General features: G+C 32.3%; 1 protein-coding gene across 11 annotated transcripts in view; it reads left to right on the top strand.

The window, feature by feature from the left end:
* Window positions 1-14,423, top strand: part of LOC107452357 (DNA-binding protein RFX6) — a 54,592-nt gene that overhangs the window by 15,716 nt on the left and 24,453 nt on the right. For 7 of the 11 annotated variants that reach the window (XM_043049406.3, XM_016068816.5, XM_016068813.5 and 4 more), the window contains exons 7-15: window positions 1,257-1,352; window positions 2,178-2,255; window positions 2,971-3,084; window positions 3,170-3,219; window positions 5,742-5,901; window positions 7,261-7,387; window positions 10,713-10,807; window positions 12,320-12,428; window positions 13,642-13,764. In XM_043049406.3, the coding sequence (XP_042905340.2) occupies window positions 1,257-1,352; window positions 2,178-2,255; window positions 2,971-3,084; window positions 3,170-3,219; window positions 5,742-5,901; window positions 7,261-7,387; window positions 10,713-10,807; window positions 12,320-12,428; window positions 13,642-13,764 (952 nt within the window). The remainder of the gene's footprint in view (window positions 1-1,256; window positions 1,353-2,177; window positions 2,256-2,970; window positions 3,085-3,169; window positions 3,220-5,741; window positions 5,902-7,260; window positions 7,388-10,712; window positions 10,808-12,319; window positions 12,429-13,641; window positions 13,765-14,423) is intronic. The other 4 variants (XM_071182944.2, XM_043049409.3, XM_087167305.1 and 1 more) reach the window with 2 other exon arrangements.

Below are 14,423 nucleotides of genomic sequence, written 5' to 3'. Positions count from 1 at the left end.
TACAGTACTCCCCCACTAGGATTTTATCTGTAATAGAATTCGATGTAATAGATTTTGGGAGAAGCCGGGAGAAGCTGTATTACCGTAGTGCTAATCATGAGAGCTGTATTAAGTTCACGGTCTTGGTCGCTCCTATGTTGCCATTATCAGTCGAGTGTACACAGGCCAACGTCGAGTGTGATCGAGACTGAGTAGCAGCAGTGCGAGAGGGGTACAATGATACAGTCACAAGTGGCAAATCAACTGTTCAATTTGGACTACCCATCTTAGCAGGCGTGTTTAAATTGAAGTGGGAGATTCTCTCAAGGTAAGCGTGTTCACATCACGTCCAAATGACGCCCAAAGTGGGGCAGGTAGTTATCGACAATGTCAACCTTCATCTATGAACCCATCATAGAATCGACTTAATATGTCTTATATACTAGTGAATTGGAATTGTATTTTTGAAGTGTTAGATAAACTACACTATAATTTTTTCATAATTCTTCTTTATGTTGCTTTTGTTCAAACTATAAACCCATGACATGTGTTTGTTTAGACTAGAGTTCATTCATTTGCCTTTTAATTTTAAAATTAATCTGGGAATATTTTATTTCAGGGTCTAAAATTATTTGCTGTCAAATCCCGCGACTTCCTTTCTGACGTCACACACACAAGACGTGTGTGTGACGTCAGATTACCTTTTTTTTTTCTTTATCCTCTCAATGTTTTTATTCCGTTTTCCAGGAATTATTTTGCAAATTTAAAGTTTTGAAATTTGTAAAAACATATTTGAAACTTTTTTTTCTTCTTTCAAGTTGAATTTGGGACTACAGAGTAAAAAAAGGAAATAGTGATTTTAACTTTTAAAAAGTGTTTCGTACACATTTCTGTAACAAAATAACTGTCTGATTAATATTTCAATGTTCTTTTACATTATTATGTGTGCCTGCCTCATTAAATTCTATGCTTAACTTTCAGAGTATATGTGGTTTTGCCTTAATTTATTAAAACCAGTATAGCATGAATATTTTGCAATATTCAGAACTTTAGTTGATTCCTTCATTTTAGATATGAACCTTGAAATGTCTAGAGAAACAATTTTAAAAAAATGCCATACATTTTTAGTATTAACAATTTGCGTCAATTATTTAAAAAGTAGCAGAATTTTGCCTTTTAGAGCCATGAAGCGTCTTGTCAATGATAATAAAGTAAAAAATTAAATTGGGAAGAAATTAAATTGTTAATTTATGAAAAGACTTTTGTGTATATTGCAGGGAACCAAAGTCATAAATTCGAAAATCGGAACTTTGCTGCCTATGTTTCCTGATGTTGAGGATTTGTATGTTCCGTCAAACATGAACCAAAGAAAGGTATTTTTCTATTTTATAATCGGACAATCAATGTAACCTCTTCGAACCTTGTAACCCAAACTAGAGAATTGGGACAAACTAGCCCAGACAGAAAAGTGAAGTTTATTTTAACTCAGCAAAAACAATTTGATGTAAACCTAAAAAGGTTTGTTATGCTGTTTATGTGTAAACCTTCTAACCTTAAAACGAGATCTGTGACAATATGCTCTGTTCTACACACAATACCCTAATCCAAAACCTTTGAAAACAACCTTCTATATAAAAACCTGAAATAGAGGTTGACTTAGGGTTCTTATGCGCGAATCCTAATAAAACTAGTCTCAGGTTGTAAATAATCTTAAATCTGGGTCAATATAAGGTTTCTTTTCACAAAGTCTTGTATGCTCAGCTGAAATTCACCTTGTCTTGAAATTTTAATGGATGATGCAATTTGATCCTATCACTAGTGTGACGTCAACTAAAACGTCATGATGGACCTAAGTGAACATTTATCCCAATACTTTTTAAAAAAAGTTCTAAATTACAGTTTTTAATCCTCTTTAGGGTGAAAGGTTTAAAACTACAATATTTTTTCTTTATTGAAAAAAGGTTTTTACAACATTTTCGTGACAATAAAAAGAAAATTCATATACGAGGCAAGGTTACATTCTCTCTGGACTTCATTCGCTACTTAAGAGCATAAACTCTTTTGTCCACTTCATCTGGCTTAGGATGTTATATTTAAAAATTATTGTCTTTTTTTGTTATGCATTTTCTTTCTTTCTTTTAAAAAAAGACAATTTTAATCTACGGTTAATATCGTTTCAGTCTCTCTCCCTTTTTTAGCTCAAAGTTTTTCTCAATATGTACAGAATACATTGTCAATGCATTGTGGACGTGACAATAGGAGAACACTTTGAGGAGGTATTAATTTCTTTTTTTATTTTCTTATTGCTCATTTAATAATAGTGTTTTAACTAAGCAAGGTATGCAGCGTGAAAAAAATGCATTCTACTCCAATACGAATGAATGAATTTTGTTTAAATTACTTTGAAATGCACTTCCAGATTTCTGATTCAGCTACTACCTTTAGGGAAACAGTTCAATCATCGTAACCATAGTCACTGACAGTGCTCCAGATGATTGGCGGAGGGAGTTCATTCGACAAACGAACTATATGATCAATGGAATCTGTTCTTCAATAATCAACAGATAAAAAAAATAATGTCAATCAATAATTTGAAAGTGGTGGTAGCTCTTGGGATAGGTCGCTCAATGTAACGCGTTCTTTGTATCTAACTTTCGACGAAACAAACAACAAATCAATTTGTAAGACCACGCAAACTTGCTACGATGCTCCCCAAAATATGACAAAGGGTTAACTTTGGTTTTAGGATCGCGATTTGTTAGAATTCATAAATTACAAAAAACTCTTATGACTGGTAAAATTATGCGTAAATTTAAGCACAAATCACACTATTAAAACTTCCTAGAATATTAAGCCTGTTCTCTCATCCCCTCGTAAACATAACATAAGCGGAGGGATACATCGGAAATATTCTAAATTTCTTCCGATTTTAGGAAGCTTGTTATTGTATATATTTATTTGGATATTTAACGAATATTATTTTCGCCATAGATCCGTTTGTTTCTACTTCATTTTTGGCAAGGTTTTCCGAATCACCTACTGTCTATATTCGAATATGAATTGACCACTGATGTTTTGATTGCTTGTGATTCGATATTGCATCGGGTAAGTTTTTTTTTTTTTTTTAGTGATTCATGTTGACAATAAAATAAATATCATAACCCTTGTTGTTTTATATTTATTATTATAGACGCTGATTGATATTCTTATTCCGTCTGAAATCATTGAAATTCCTGAAAAGTGAGTATAGTGTAGCTATCAAGAGAACTCCTTCCGACGTCAATCTCGCGTCGAAGTGGATACCATGGTTTCGAGGAATAGTCACTTTGAATAGGGATGTGGGGTGAATTGTTTTTTCTTAATCTTGGCGTGAGTAAACCAATCGACACCTTCATTCCTCCATTAGAAATGTGCTCTCGCTCAACAGCCCTAGACTTTTGGTCTGGAGAAGTTATCTTCAAAACCGCACAATATTTTCGCCTTAGTTTTCAATACGTGTTGTTATTTTACAATGCAAAAAAAATTTTAAAATAAAAACATTTATAAAATAAATTTAATACTGAAAACAATCAAAATACAGACTAAATGATATTGATAAATGTCCCTCGATATTAAAAATTATTTACCGCTTTTTTGGGTGTTGTGTAACATTTTGCCTTGCTAAAATTAGAAATAATGCAGAATAGTACTTTGGAAAAAATATTAACGTCTAGTAATTATTTCGATATAGTTATTAAATATTGAACTTGTAATAAAAAAAAAAATCAAACGGGTCACTCTGAAGGCTACAAAAATTCAGCTACCGAGTTGAATTCATTTTCATTTATGAACTTAACACGATATATTTTTTTCTTCAAAATTCTAGTTTGTTCGAAAGTTATTGTTATTGGTATTTAAACGCTTTTCTTCGCAAATTTTTTCACTTCTTTAAAAAAAAAAAAATAATGACTATTAATCCCTTATTGTAGAAACATTTATCCCCTTGAGATTTTTAATTTATAAGTTCGCGCTTAACTTAGTTCAATAAGTAACAAAAAGAAAATAATAAATAAATATGATAAAAAATGAGAGTGAATGCTCTAGATATAAATCTAACAATCTGTATCGGTTTTATAAAACTTTATATAAACTGCTTAATAGAACTGTTAGATAAAATCTGTTTCCAATTTGTACTGTTACATGAAATAATGTTATTGTTGTGATGGTGATCGTTTTAAATTAATTAGTGGATATGTACAGGTAGCATTATTGACTTTTTGAAAATTGCAGATGCATCTTAATTTGGATGTAACAAAATGATTATTGTCTCAGAGAAATAAATAAAATCGCTTAAGAAAAATTTATTTATCAATTATTGAAAATGACCATAATTCAAAAATATAAAATTTATAAAGAAAATAAATCCCTTAAAAGGATTAAGATAAAATCATTCGTTTACATCGAGAATTTTTGTTAGCATTTCATTTTTACGGTTGGGACAGGGATGCCCAAAAAGGCACCCCCAGTTGCCAAAAATTGGAAATTGAAAAGTGAATTAATTGTTCCCAACGGACAGTTAGGAGCATGGGAAAAAACCCAAGGTTGGAGATTTATCGAAAGATAACATCGCCAAAAATAAAGCCAACCCCTATAATTAATATTAAATTTGAAATTAGTTTGACGATCGTAAATTGCCAACAAGACTGTGAGAATTAGTATAACTGAAACATATTTGTGGTGAGAAATAAAGAGTTATAAATAGATTTTTGTTTTCGATTAGTCGCCCCAGTGAATTAATGAGTCTTACATTTGTATAGAAGTAAAAAGTTATCCGCTACATTAATCAATAAGAAAAGAATAAAATATTTTCTATTCGCTTTTAATAAATTGTAATAAAAATTAATTAATTGATTTGATTTAATTACAATTCAATTAAGAATGATTAAAAAAATAAAAGTCTGAGAAATTAAAGAAAGTTTAACAGCTTGGAAATATGTAATCCCTATTGTGGCATCACAGTTATCATTATACATTATTAATAAGTAACATTACGAATTGCTTATTGAATATTGTGTTCCACATTCTGTATTCCTAAGTTTAATTTTTTTCCCAAGTACAATTGAATTACATGGACGCTTAATAATAACAAATATTTTTTTTTTTTAATGGCGGGCACTTGAAGCTATTGTCCATTGGCCACAGAAAGTGCCAGAACTGCTAATTCTCTTTTCGTTACCCAGTGGGCACCTGTGGCGAAGCCACGGCGGTGGAACAGCGTCGACCACGTCACACTACCACAACCCGTTTATAGGGCGGGTCACATTCACACACAAAGGAGAAAGGACATAGAACACAGATAGAGGGAAAGAAACATCCATGCCTTGCCCGGGATTCGAACCCAGAACCTTTCTGATGCAAGGACAGTTCCCTGCCCCCTACACAGACTGGTCGGCTAATAACAAATATAAATGATACCGACTCAATAATAATAAATAAGCCGAAAGGTGAAAAAATCGGAGAACCGACCTTGCATCAGAAAGGTTCTTGTTTCGAATCCCGGGTAGGGCATAGATGATCATTCATTCTATCTGTCCTTACTGTGAGAGAAACGTTGGACCACCTAATAGGATACCCCTGAAAGAGTGGCCAACAAATCTGCTCTGTAAATGCCAGAATTGACGAAATGTGAACACAGGTGGGGTAATAAAATAAATATATACAAATATGTGTGTTATTGATTCATTAACAACACAAGTTTACTTGAATATATCCTAAATCTTTAGGTTACTGCGAGATATTCAAAATGTGGCTTCTCATTGGCAGATATGGCTGACATGCGCACTTGAAAACATGCCTATCTCTTTAAAATCTATCAAAATGGAAACAGCCAAAAGATTCTGCGCCGCTTTGAAACGGCATGTAGCTCTTCTTCATTTCTCACAAGTGAGTATATATCTAATTTCAATCACGCATTCCACTAGAATGAATGGTTGACTGAATGTAAATAATGATATACTTCATAAAACCAGAAGAAATTTAAAAAGACTTCCAGGTGTATCCCTCCGCTTATGTTACGCCTCGCGAGGCGATGTGTGAACAAGCTTATAATATTCCAGGAAGTTCTAATATTGTGATTTGTGTTTAAATTAGCGCTTAATTTTACTATTCATAAGACTTTTCTGAAATTTATGAAATTCTAACTTGTCGCGAGCCTAAACGAAAATTGAACAAAATTAATATCACAGCATAAATAAAGTGTAAGGTTTGCCATATTTTTAGTGTTATCCCTTATTTGGCAGTATTTGCGTAAAATAATGCCGTATTTTATTATTTTTAGGTATCATTGTGGGAAGCTTATGCGAACTCTTCCGAATTCTTTTGTTGTTTGTTTCGTTGGAAGTTAAATTTAAAAAAAAACCCGTTATGTTGAAAGCACTACAAGTATAATAAAATTGGATGGCGTGTTTCTTCCAGTTTAGACGCAAAAATCAGTCGGAAATAGTAACCCGGAAGTTTTATGGCGAATTTTGACCTCCAACGTCATCTGCGCCAAGCTTTACACGATCAACCATCCATAAACGATTTCTAATTCATTGAAAATACAGGGTTTAAGTTTTCTCTGAAAGAAAACACTGAAGATTGAAATAAAATAAGAAAAAAAATAATAATTAATTGCTTCAGATTTCTGTCGTACTGCATACGTTTTTTCTATCAGATTTTTTCGTTTTAGTTCATAGATTTTCTGACAGATGGCGCCGCAAGTTCATTTTATTGCTTTTTCCAATGATTGTTTTTTCCATTGATTGTTGACGCATAAAAAAAATTCCGTTCTACGATTATGACGTGAGATTGTAGCTGGTGGTATAATTGCGTCATACGGCACTTTTGTAAAGAAAATTTTTTAAACAAAACGGGAAATTCTTAACAAAAATGCATGCTCTGTTATGCATAAACTTACTTATAACTTTGTTACATAAACTTAGACTAAACATCGTATTTATGCAAAATCTCATTTGTAATGAAAAATATTTAAAAATAAATAAATAATAATAAAAATAATAAACAATAATGAAATAAATAAAAAAAAATAAAAAGTTTGCTTAATTTTGGATACCCTAAACATATGATTGATCAAATTTTAATAACTTTTCCTCCCTTATTTTTAAACCATTTACGTACCATAGAGTAAGGTAATGTGATTATTTAATTTTAAGCATAAAGGAATTTTAACTTAAAAGCATATTTTTAGAAGGCTTTGATCAAGTACTGCCATTTTGTAAAAATACTCTTTTTTATCTTTAGGTTGCCAGACCAATTTTAAGCCAGATACCTCTGAAATCACTTTACAATGAGATTTTAAATCTGGAAGCATACGAAAGAAACCATTTCATAAAAACAGCGCCAAAGTGTAATGACTCGCCAAATAAAGGTAAAGTATCGGGTGCCCAAAAATGACCGACGATGGTTTACTGTGGTTGGATATTGGTACAGCCCTAAGTTAGTCAACAGATGAAGGTGCTGACAAAGTTTTAAATATCATAGCGTTTTCGGAAAAAAGAAACATGATGCAGTCTGTGGGCAAAATTACTTCCCAGATAGCAAAATAAGGTTTATTTTCACTCAGCAAAAATCTCTTAATGTAAACCTAAAAAGGTTTTATACGTAGTCTACGTGTAAACCTTCTAACCTTAAAACGAGATCTGTGACAAACTGCTCTATTCTACGCACATTACCCATGATTAGGACCCTATAAATTATGCGAAGATGCGGAAGATGCGGAAACCCGCATAATTCACAATTATCCGCATAATTTACAATTTTCCACGTAATCGCAGCATATCTGTATAATTTTTATTTTTCAGCAAAATGTATTCGTTTACCAGATAAATTTCTCCTTAAGGGTTTTTTTCAATTGAAATATATCTTCTTTTTCAATTCCAAGAATCTTTTTCGTCAGGTGGTCAGATCTTTCCAAGAATCTCCCCCCCCCTGCACATAGCTTCTTATCAGTCGCCATCATCTTCAATAGGTCGCCATCATCTTCAGTTTACATAGAATCAGTTTTCATTGCAGAACACGCTCAGATATTAATGGATACTCTTCTCTTTTTCGAAACATGTGGTGTATCTATTCACAAAGCTTACAATAAGATTTTTGATCTGCGGTCTAAACTTCGATGTAATTCTCAGGCATCATACTCACGAAAAGATTCACGCAACGTATTTCTTCAAGAAGTGTTTCACAAAACAATTGCAAAGTTGAATACTTACTACTCTCCAGAACTAGACTTATTCAAAAAACGCGGGCCCAAGTTTAGTCAACCTGCATTAAACTTCTTGAAAGCTGCTCGAGTTTTCGATCCAGAACAAATAGTCAACCTCAATATTGAAGACGACGATGTATTCAAGAATATTCCAGGAATGAGTGGTCAAGATATAAAACTCGAGTATGCTACTTACAAAGAATATGTAAAAGAATGTTCAAACCAGGACTTAATTAGATTCTGGAATTCAGAGGTAGTCTCAGAGAGATTTCCAGAACTTACAGAAAAAGCAAAACAAGTGCTCTCAGTGCTTCCTAATTCAGTAGATTATGAAAGAGCTGTATCCTGCTACGGCCAAATTTTTACAAAACAAAGACAGAGTTAGAAAGAAAACGCAGCTTCTAGACTAACTTCTCTCCATTTTAATAAACTTTAATAATTGTTCTGATGCAAAAAATGGATGTACAATACATAAGAAGGTAATTTAGTTGAAATCTTTACTGTATTCATTGAAATTTTTTTTTATTAAAACAGGAAAGAAAGTTGAACTTTTTAAGAGAGTTTTTTTTTAGTTTCAATTGCTTTCTGGGTCATTCGCAACCTGCATGCATAATTTTTAAAAGACACCGCATCCTTGCCGCATAATTTTTAAAAATCACCGCATCCTAGCCGCATAATTTTTAAAAAATTTCCGCATAATTTATAGGGCCCTACCCATGATCCAAAAACCTGGAAAACAACCTTCTATATAAAAACCTTAAATAGAGGTTGTATTAGGGTTTCCAAGCGTAATAAGAAACCTTGAATAAAGCTAGTCTTAAGGTTAAAATAATCTTAAATCTAGATAATTATAAGGTTTCTTTTCGCAAAGTTTTGCATGCTCCGCTAAAATTCACCTTGTCATGAAATTTTAATGGACAATGCAATTTGATCCTATCGCTAGTGTGACGTCATGATGAACCTAAGTGACCATTTTACGTAAGTGACAATACTTTTTAAAAAAGGTGTTAAAATTTTTTAACCCTTTTAGAATGAAAGGTTTGAAACAGCAATATTTTTGCTCAATTGAAAAAAGGTTTTTAGTACAAAGTTTTCGGGACGATAAAAAGAAAATTCCGACACAAGGTTGCCGTAAGGTTACATGCTTTCTGGGTAAGTTTGAAAAAGCACGCCAAATATTTTTATAATTGTAGTGTTTTCAAAATAACGTGTTCTTTTAATTTAAATTTCAATGAAAGAAACAACGACTGTATTCGGAAAACTTCGCAAGCATTCTATGATGCAATCTTAAAAATTACAATTGGTGATATTTGCACAACTATAGCCAAATAAGGGATAACACTCAAAATAAGGCAAACCTTACACTTGTGTTTCTATATTAGTTTTCTTAAATTCTCTTTAGACTCACCACCAGTTAAATTTTTTTAACTGTACAGGGAATTTTTACAAATGATGAAACTACGCGATAAGTTAAACACGAATCACAATAATAAAAATTAATTTTGTTCAATTTTTTAATTTTTTGATATTAATTTTGTTCAATTTTTTTAGGCTCCTTCTTTTTACCTGTTAGAATTTCATAAATTTCAAAAAAGTTTTATGAATAGTAAAATTAGGCTCAAATTTAAACACAATAGTGAAACTCCCTATAGAATATTAAGCCTGTTCACTAATCGCCTTGTAAGCACACCATAAGCGGAGGGATACACCGGAAGTTTTCTAAATTTCTTCCGGCTTTAGGAAGCTTGTTTCTGTTTCAAGCATCCATTGTATTACAGATTTTATCAGCCCGCAGAGAGGTATCGATTGGTATACCTTGTCGAACAATGGACGAATGTTGAAACTTAGCAAGAATAATTTTCTAGTTTTTAAAAAAAATAATAATAAAACTGCAGGTTTTAATTTAATTTTCGAACAATCGGTCAGTTTTGCAATGCCCAGTATCGTCATACAAATTTAAGTATATATACTTACTACTTTCTTTTAATGCATTAGGTTGAGTTACATGTAGTTAACTTTCGTAACTCATTACGGAGATATTTTTTTGTATGAGCTTAATTGTTTGAGTTAAATCATATTTTGTTTTGTTTGCGAACCGAAAATATATATTCACTGTTTTCCTGTGAAATTAAAGGTGGTCCGTGAACACTAAATTTATCTTCGACAATTAAAAAGTAATTATGAGTGGTCCTCTTCACGCTTTAAGGAAATGATATGCTGTTAGGGCTTTTTAATTTTCCGTTTCGTGACTTTTTTTTTAATTTCCATCTAAAAATTTAACATTATTATTTAATAATTTACAAACAGAAATAAAATTATCATTCTCTTAAATATTATATATACATAAATATATTTAACATTTTACAAATGATGATTTCAATGTCCGCTGGAATAATTCATATAATTTCTCTTTTTGTTAAATAGTTTTAAATAATTAATAAATAACAAAATTTTTTCTCTCGAATAAAATAATTAATTTTATTGTTTATAGTTGAATGTGACGTCATGAATCTCTTAGAAAAGGTCATCGATATCGAACAATTAATGGAATGTTTGGATGTCGTTATCTTAAACAACATATACCAGGTAAAGAAAAGGGAGATTGAAATCTATGAAAATTGTTGTACGCATGCGTCACCAGGCGAGATAACCGTTAAAATTTTTCGGGGAATTAGATCCCAATACATATAAACGCAAATACGTATGAAAGATTAAAAAAGAGAAACATAAAGATTATTTTTTAGGTTTTGATTGGATTTAATTTTTTTATTTGATCTTTTAATTGTTCTCAAAAAACGTTTTAGCTTATGTTTCAGAATTATCCATAATTGTCATCTAAAATATATATTTTCAGAAGCTCTGTATATATGTAAGTCGTTATAAATTGCACATTAGGCTTCAAAATTTAAAAGTTGAATCGGAAGAAAGCAAAAACATATTTATGAAGCATAATGAATTTTTAAAAAATAACATAGTTCCAGCAAACATAACGTAAAAGCCGCAATGACTCCGGGGATAGAGCGTTCGCCATCCAATGACCCTAACCGGGTTCGAATCCCCAGCGATGGCTGGTCAAAACGAATTTCGCATCCAGCTTGCACCGACCACAGTGCTGATGCGAAATATCTTCAGGGTTAGACGGGTCATGGGTTAGAGTCCCTTTGCCGTCAACTCTAATTGTGGAAGGCTCTTGTGGTCTTCCTCTCCATGTAACGCAAATGCGGGTTAGTTCCATCAAAAAAGTCCACCACCAAGGCAAATTTCTCCCAATACTTGATCCAGGAGTTCCCTTGTCTTCTGTATTGGGTTCAAAATTACGAGGAGTTGAACGTTAGTAGTCGTGAACCCAAAATTGGGTCGACTGTTCAACGACGGTTATAAAATAAAATAAAACATAATGTAACAAAATGACATTTAGAATGCACACAATATTGTTTTTTTTTTTCTCTAAGAAAACTAAATATTTTGTATAGTGTAATTATTTCGCAGATTTTAGTAATTGCTTTTTTTGACACTTTATCCTGTGATATGTATGTTACTGTGAATGTCTGAAATGGGTTGACTTCCGCTGATGAATGTTGACAATCACTTTTGTTAATATACTAGGTCTTGTTAACTGCAACTACCCGGTATACCCTTCACTGATGGGTTTTTAAGGTTCAGTTCCACTGCCCGGTATACCGATGGTTCTTAAGGTTTAATTCCACTTCCCGGTATACCCTACACTGATGGTTTTTTAAGATTCAGTGTATACAATTGCGCGGTATACCCTACACTGGTGTTTTTTTAAGATGCTGGGTATACACATTTGCCCGGTATACCCTACACTGATGTTTTTTTAAGATACAGGGTATACATTTGCCCGGGATAACCTACACCGATGTTTTTTCAAGGTTCAGTGTTACTGCCCGGTACTTCGAACACTGATGTTTCTTCTAATCCATTCTCAGCTGATATTAAAATATCGAATAAATATAATATCAACGAATAAATTAGTATCAAATATTTCGGACATTCACTGAAGCGACTATGTGATTGTTGACCGGTAAAAGTGGACATTCTCCTGATTTCGGTCATTCACGATGTCTTTTTTGAAAGGAAAATGTCGGAGCAGAGAGTGATAAAGAAGAGGAGTTCCTACTTTTGTGGGTGTACACGCTAAACAGACTATCTCACCTTCTTTCGGAAAATCAATCAGATCACTTCAGTAAGTCTAATTTTTCTGTCACAGTTATGTTATCACACACATATATTACGTTACGTTATTTCATGGAGTAACTAGGTATTCTATAGAATAATACGATCCTAAAAGTATAAAATACGGGACTCGAAAGCTCTTTGAACCGGTCCAAGCTGCTTTTAGTCAGTTTTGAATCGCTAATAGCTGTTTAGCAATAACGTTTTCATTTCGATGCGTTTAGGCGGTGTATTAGATGGTTAGCGTTTAACATGTTAGATTATCAAGAAATATTTTTCCTAATTATTTATCAATTAATCATCCGCAATAGGGATAAAATGTATTTTTGTCAGATGTTAACTGTTTATGATCAATTAATTTATAAAATAACTTTGGAACAGTTTTCATTTTAAATGTCTATCATTAGTTATTTCATAGAATAACTAGGTAAAGGACTCACTTTTCCATCTATTATATACTTTAACTGACTTGTCTAGTTATATATATAAATATATATATCTGTGTGTGTGCGTGCGTGTGTGTGTGTGTTTTTTAAAATAATTCGATGAAAGGATACCACTGGTTGATTCATTGCTATTTTTGAGAGAAGTCGGGAGAACTGTACTAAGATCTCCGTACTTTTGACTGCTGATCGTCTGAGCTGTGTCGCTCCAGTGTTGCCATTAGCAGTCGAGTGTATACGGGCTGACGTTGTGTGTGATAGAGATTGACTAGCAACAGCGCGAAGATGTGGATAATGTCGCAGTCACAAGTAGCAAGTCATCTGTTCAATGTGAACCACCCATCTTATTAGGCGTGTTCAAACCGAAGTGGGAGTTTCTGTCAGGATTGGCGTGTTCGCATCACGTCCGGGTCACCAATGTGGGGATAGTTGTTATCGACAATGTCAGCCTTCATCTATGAGAAGATTCGAGTTAACATGTCTTATATACCAGTGAATTGTAATTGTATTTCTGTAGTGGTAGATACTCTACAGTGTCTTACACAAAGAGCATATTCTTAAAAATTGATTAAGTTTAAAAATATCGAGTATCGAACCCTGTTTTTCTTTTTTTTAAAAAAATAATCTGGATTTTAAATTGACAGCAGACACACTGGTAACAAGAAATTGTTGGTAAAAAATAAAGAAATATAAATGCCGTTTTTATTCTGTTTAGAGTTTCCATTCTATATTTGTTGCATTCCAACTGTGTCACTGAAGTTCAAAAAATTTTCTTTCAAGTAACTTTGCACTTTTGGGTGACATTTATTCAAGAATATTTGATGTTGGCTGTAGAAACCAGAAGAATGAATGAGAAACAGAATTTGATTTTCTCGAATCTTAACAAGCACATCAAAACCAAAGGTATTTTTTATCATATCATTTTTCATATAAATCCTTTTGTTTTAATCCTATCTCTCCAATAAACTTTTCTTATAATTAAATTACAGAAATAATGATCAATAAAACAAAAGTTTCGTTTATGAGCAGAACAACATCTTAAAGCAGGGGTCGCCAAACTTTTTTGATCATCGACCCCTATATAATTTTTCGAAATCTCCATCGACCCCCACAAAAGTAATTTTCTATTAATTAAAATAAAACTCTATTAGATACTGTGTACATTTATTTTATGATTTTAAACATTTATTAAAGTAATAGTACATTGTGTAACAATAGTTTTATGAAAAATATATTAGTATTGAAATTTAAATACCTTATTATTAAATAATAAGTAATCATGCATAAGTAGATATAATAAGTAAAGTAACTAAGGTGCTTCTTGATCAATGAGATGGGTGTGCCTGGTGTTTTTTTTTTTGCAAGGTTCGCTATATTGGATTCAAAATTGGTCAATTTTAATTTTCGTCAAAATTGGTCAATTTTGCAATTTTCGTAAAAAAATACAAAGGGTGCTATAGTTTTGTCGCGGGCTGTACTAATCCATATCATTAATGCTTACCTTCTTTTTTGTGCATTGATAATTAAAATTGATATCTAAACCAAACGAATGGTTTTATCGA

Source organism: Parasteatoda tepidariorum, chromosome 7, assembly GCF_982258835.1.
Source record: "Parasteatoda tepidariorum strain Cologne lab strain chromosome 7, Ptep-v5.0, whole genome shotgun sequence".
In the NCBI taxonomy this organism is placed as follows: domain Eukaryota; kingdom Metazoa; phylum Arthropoda; class Arachnida; order Araneae; family Theridiidae; genus Parasteatoda; species Parasteatoda tepidariorum.
The sequence above is the reverse complement of the archived record's forward strand: the minus strand, read 5'-3'. Positions and strand labels throughout refer to the sequence as shown.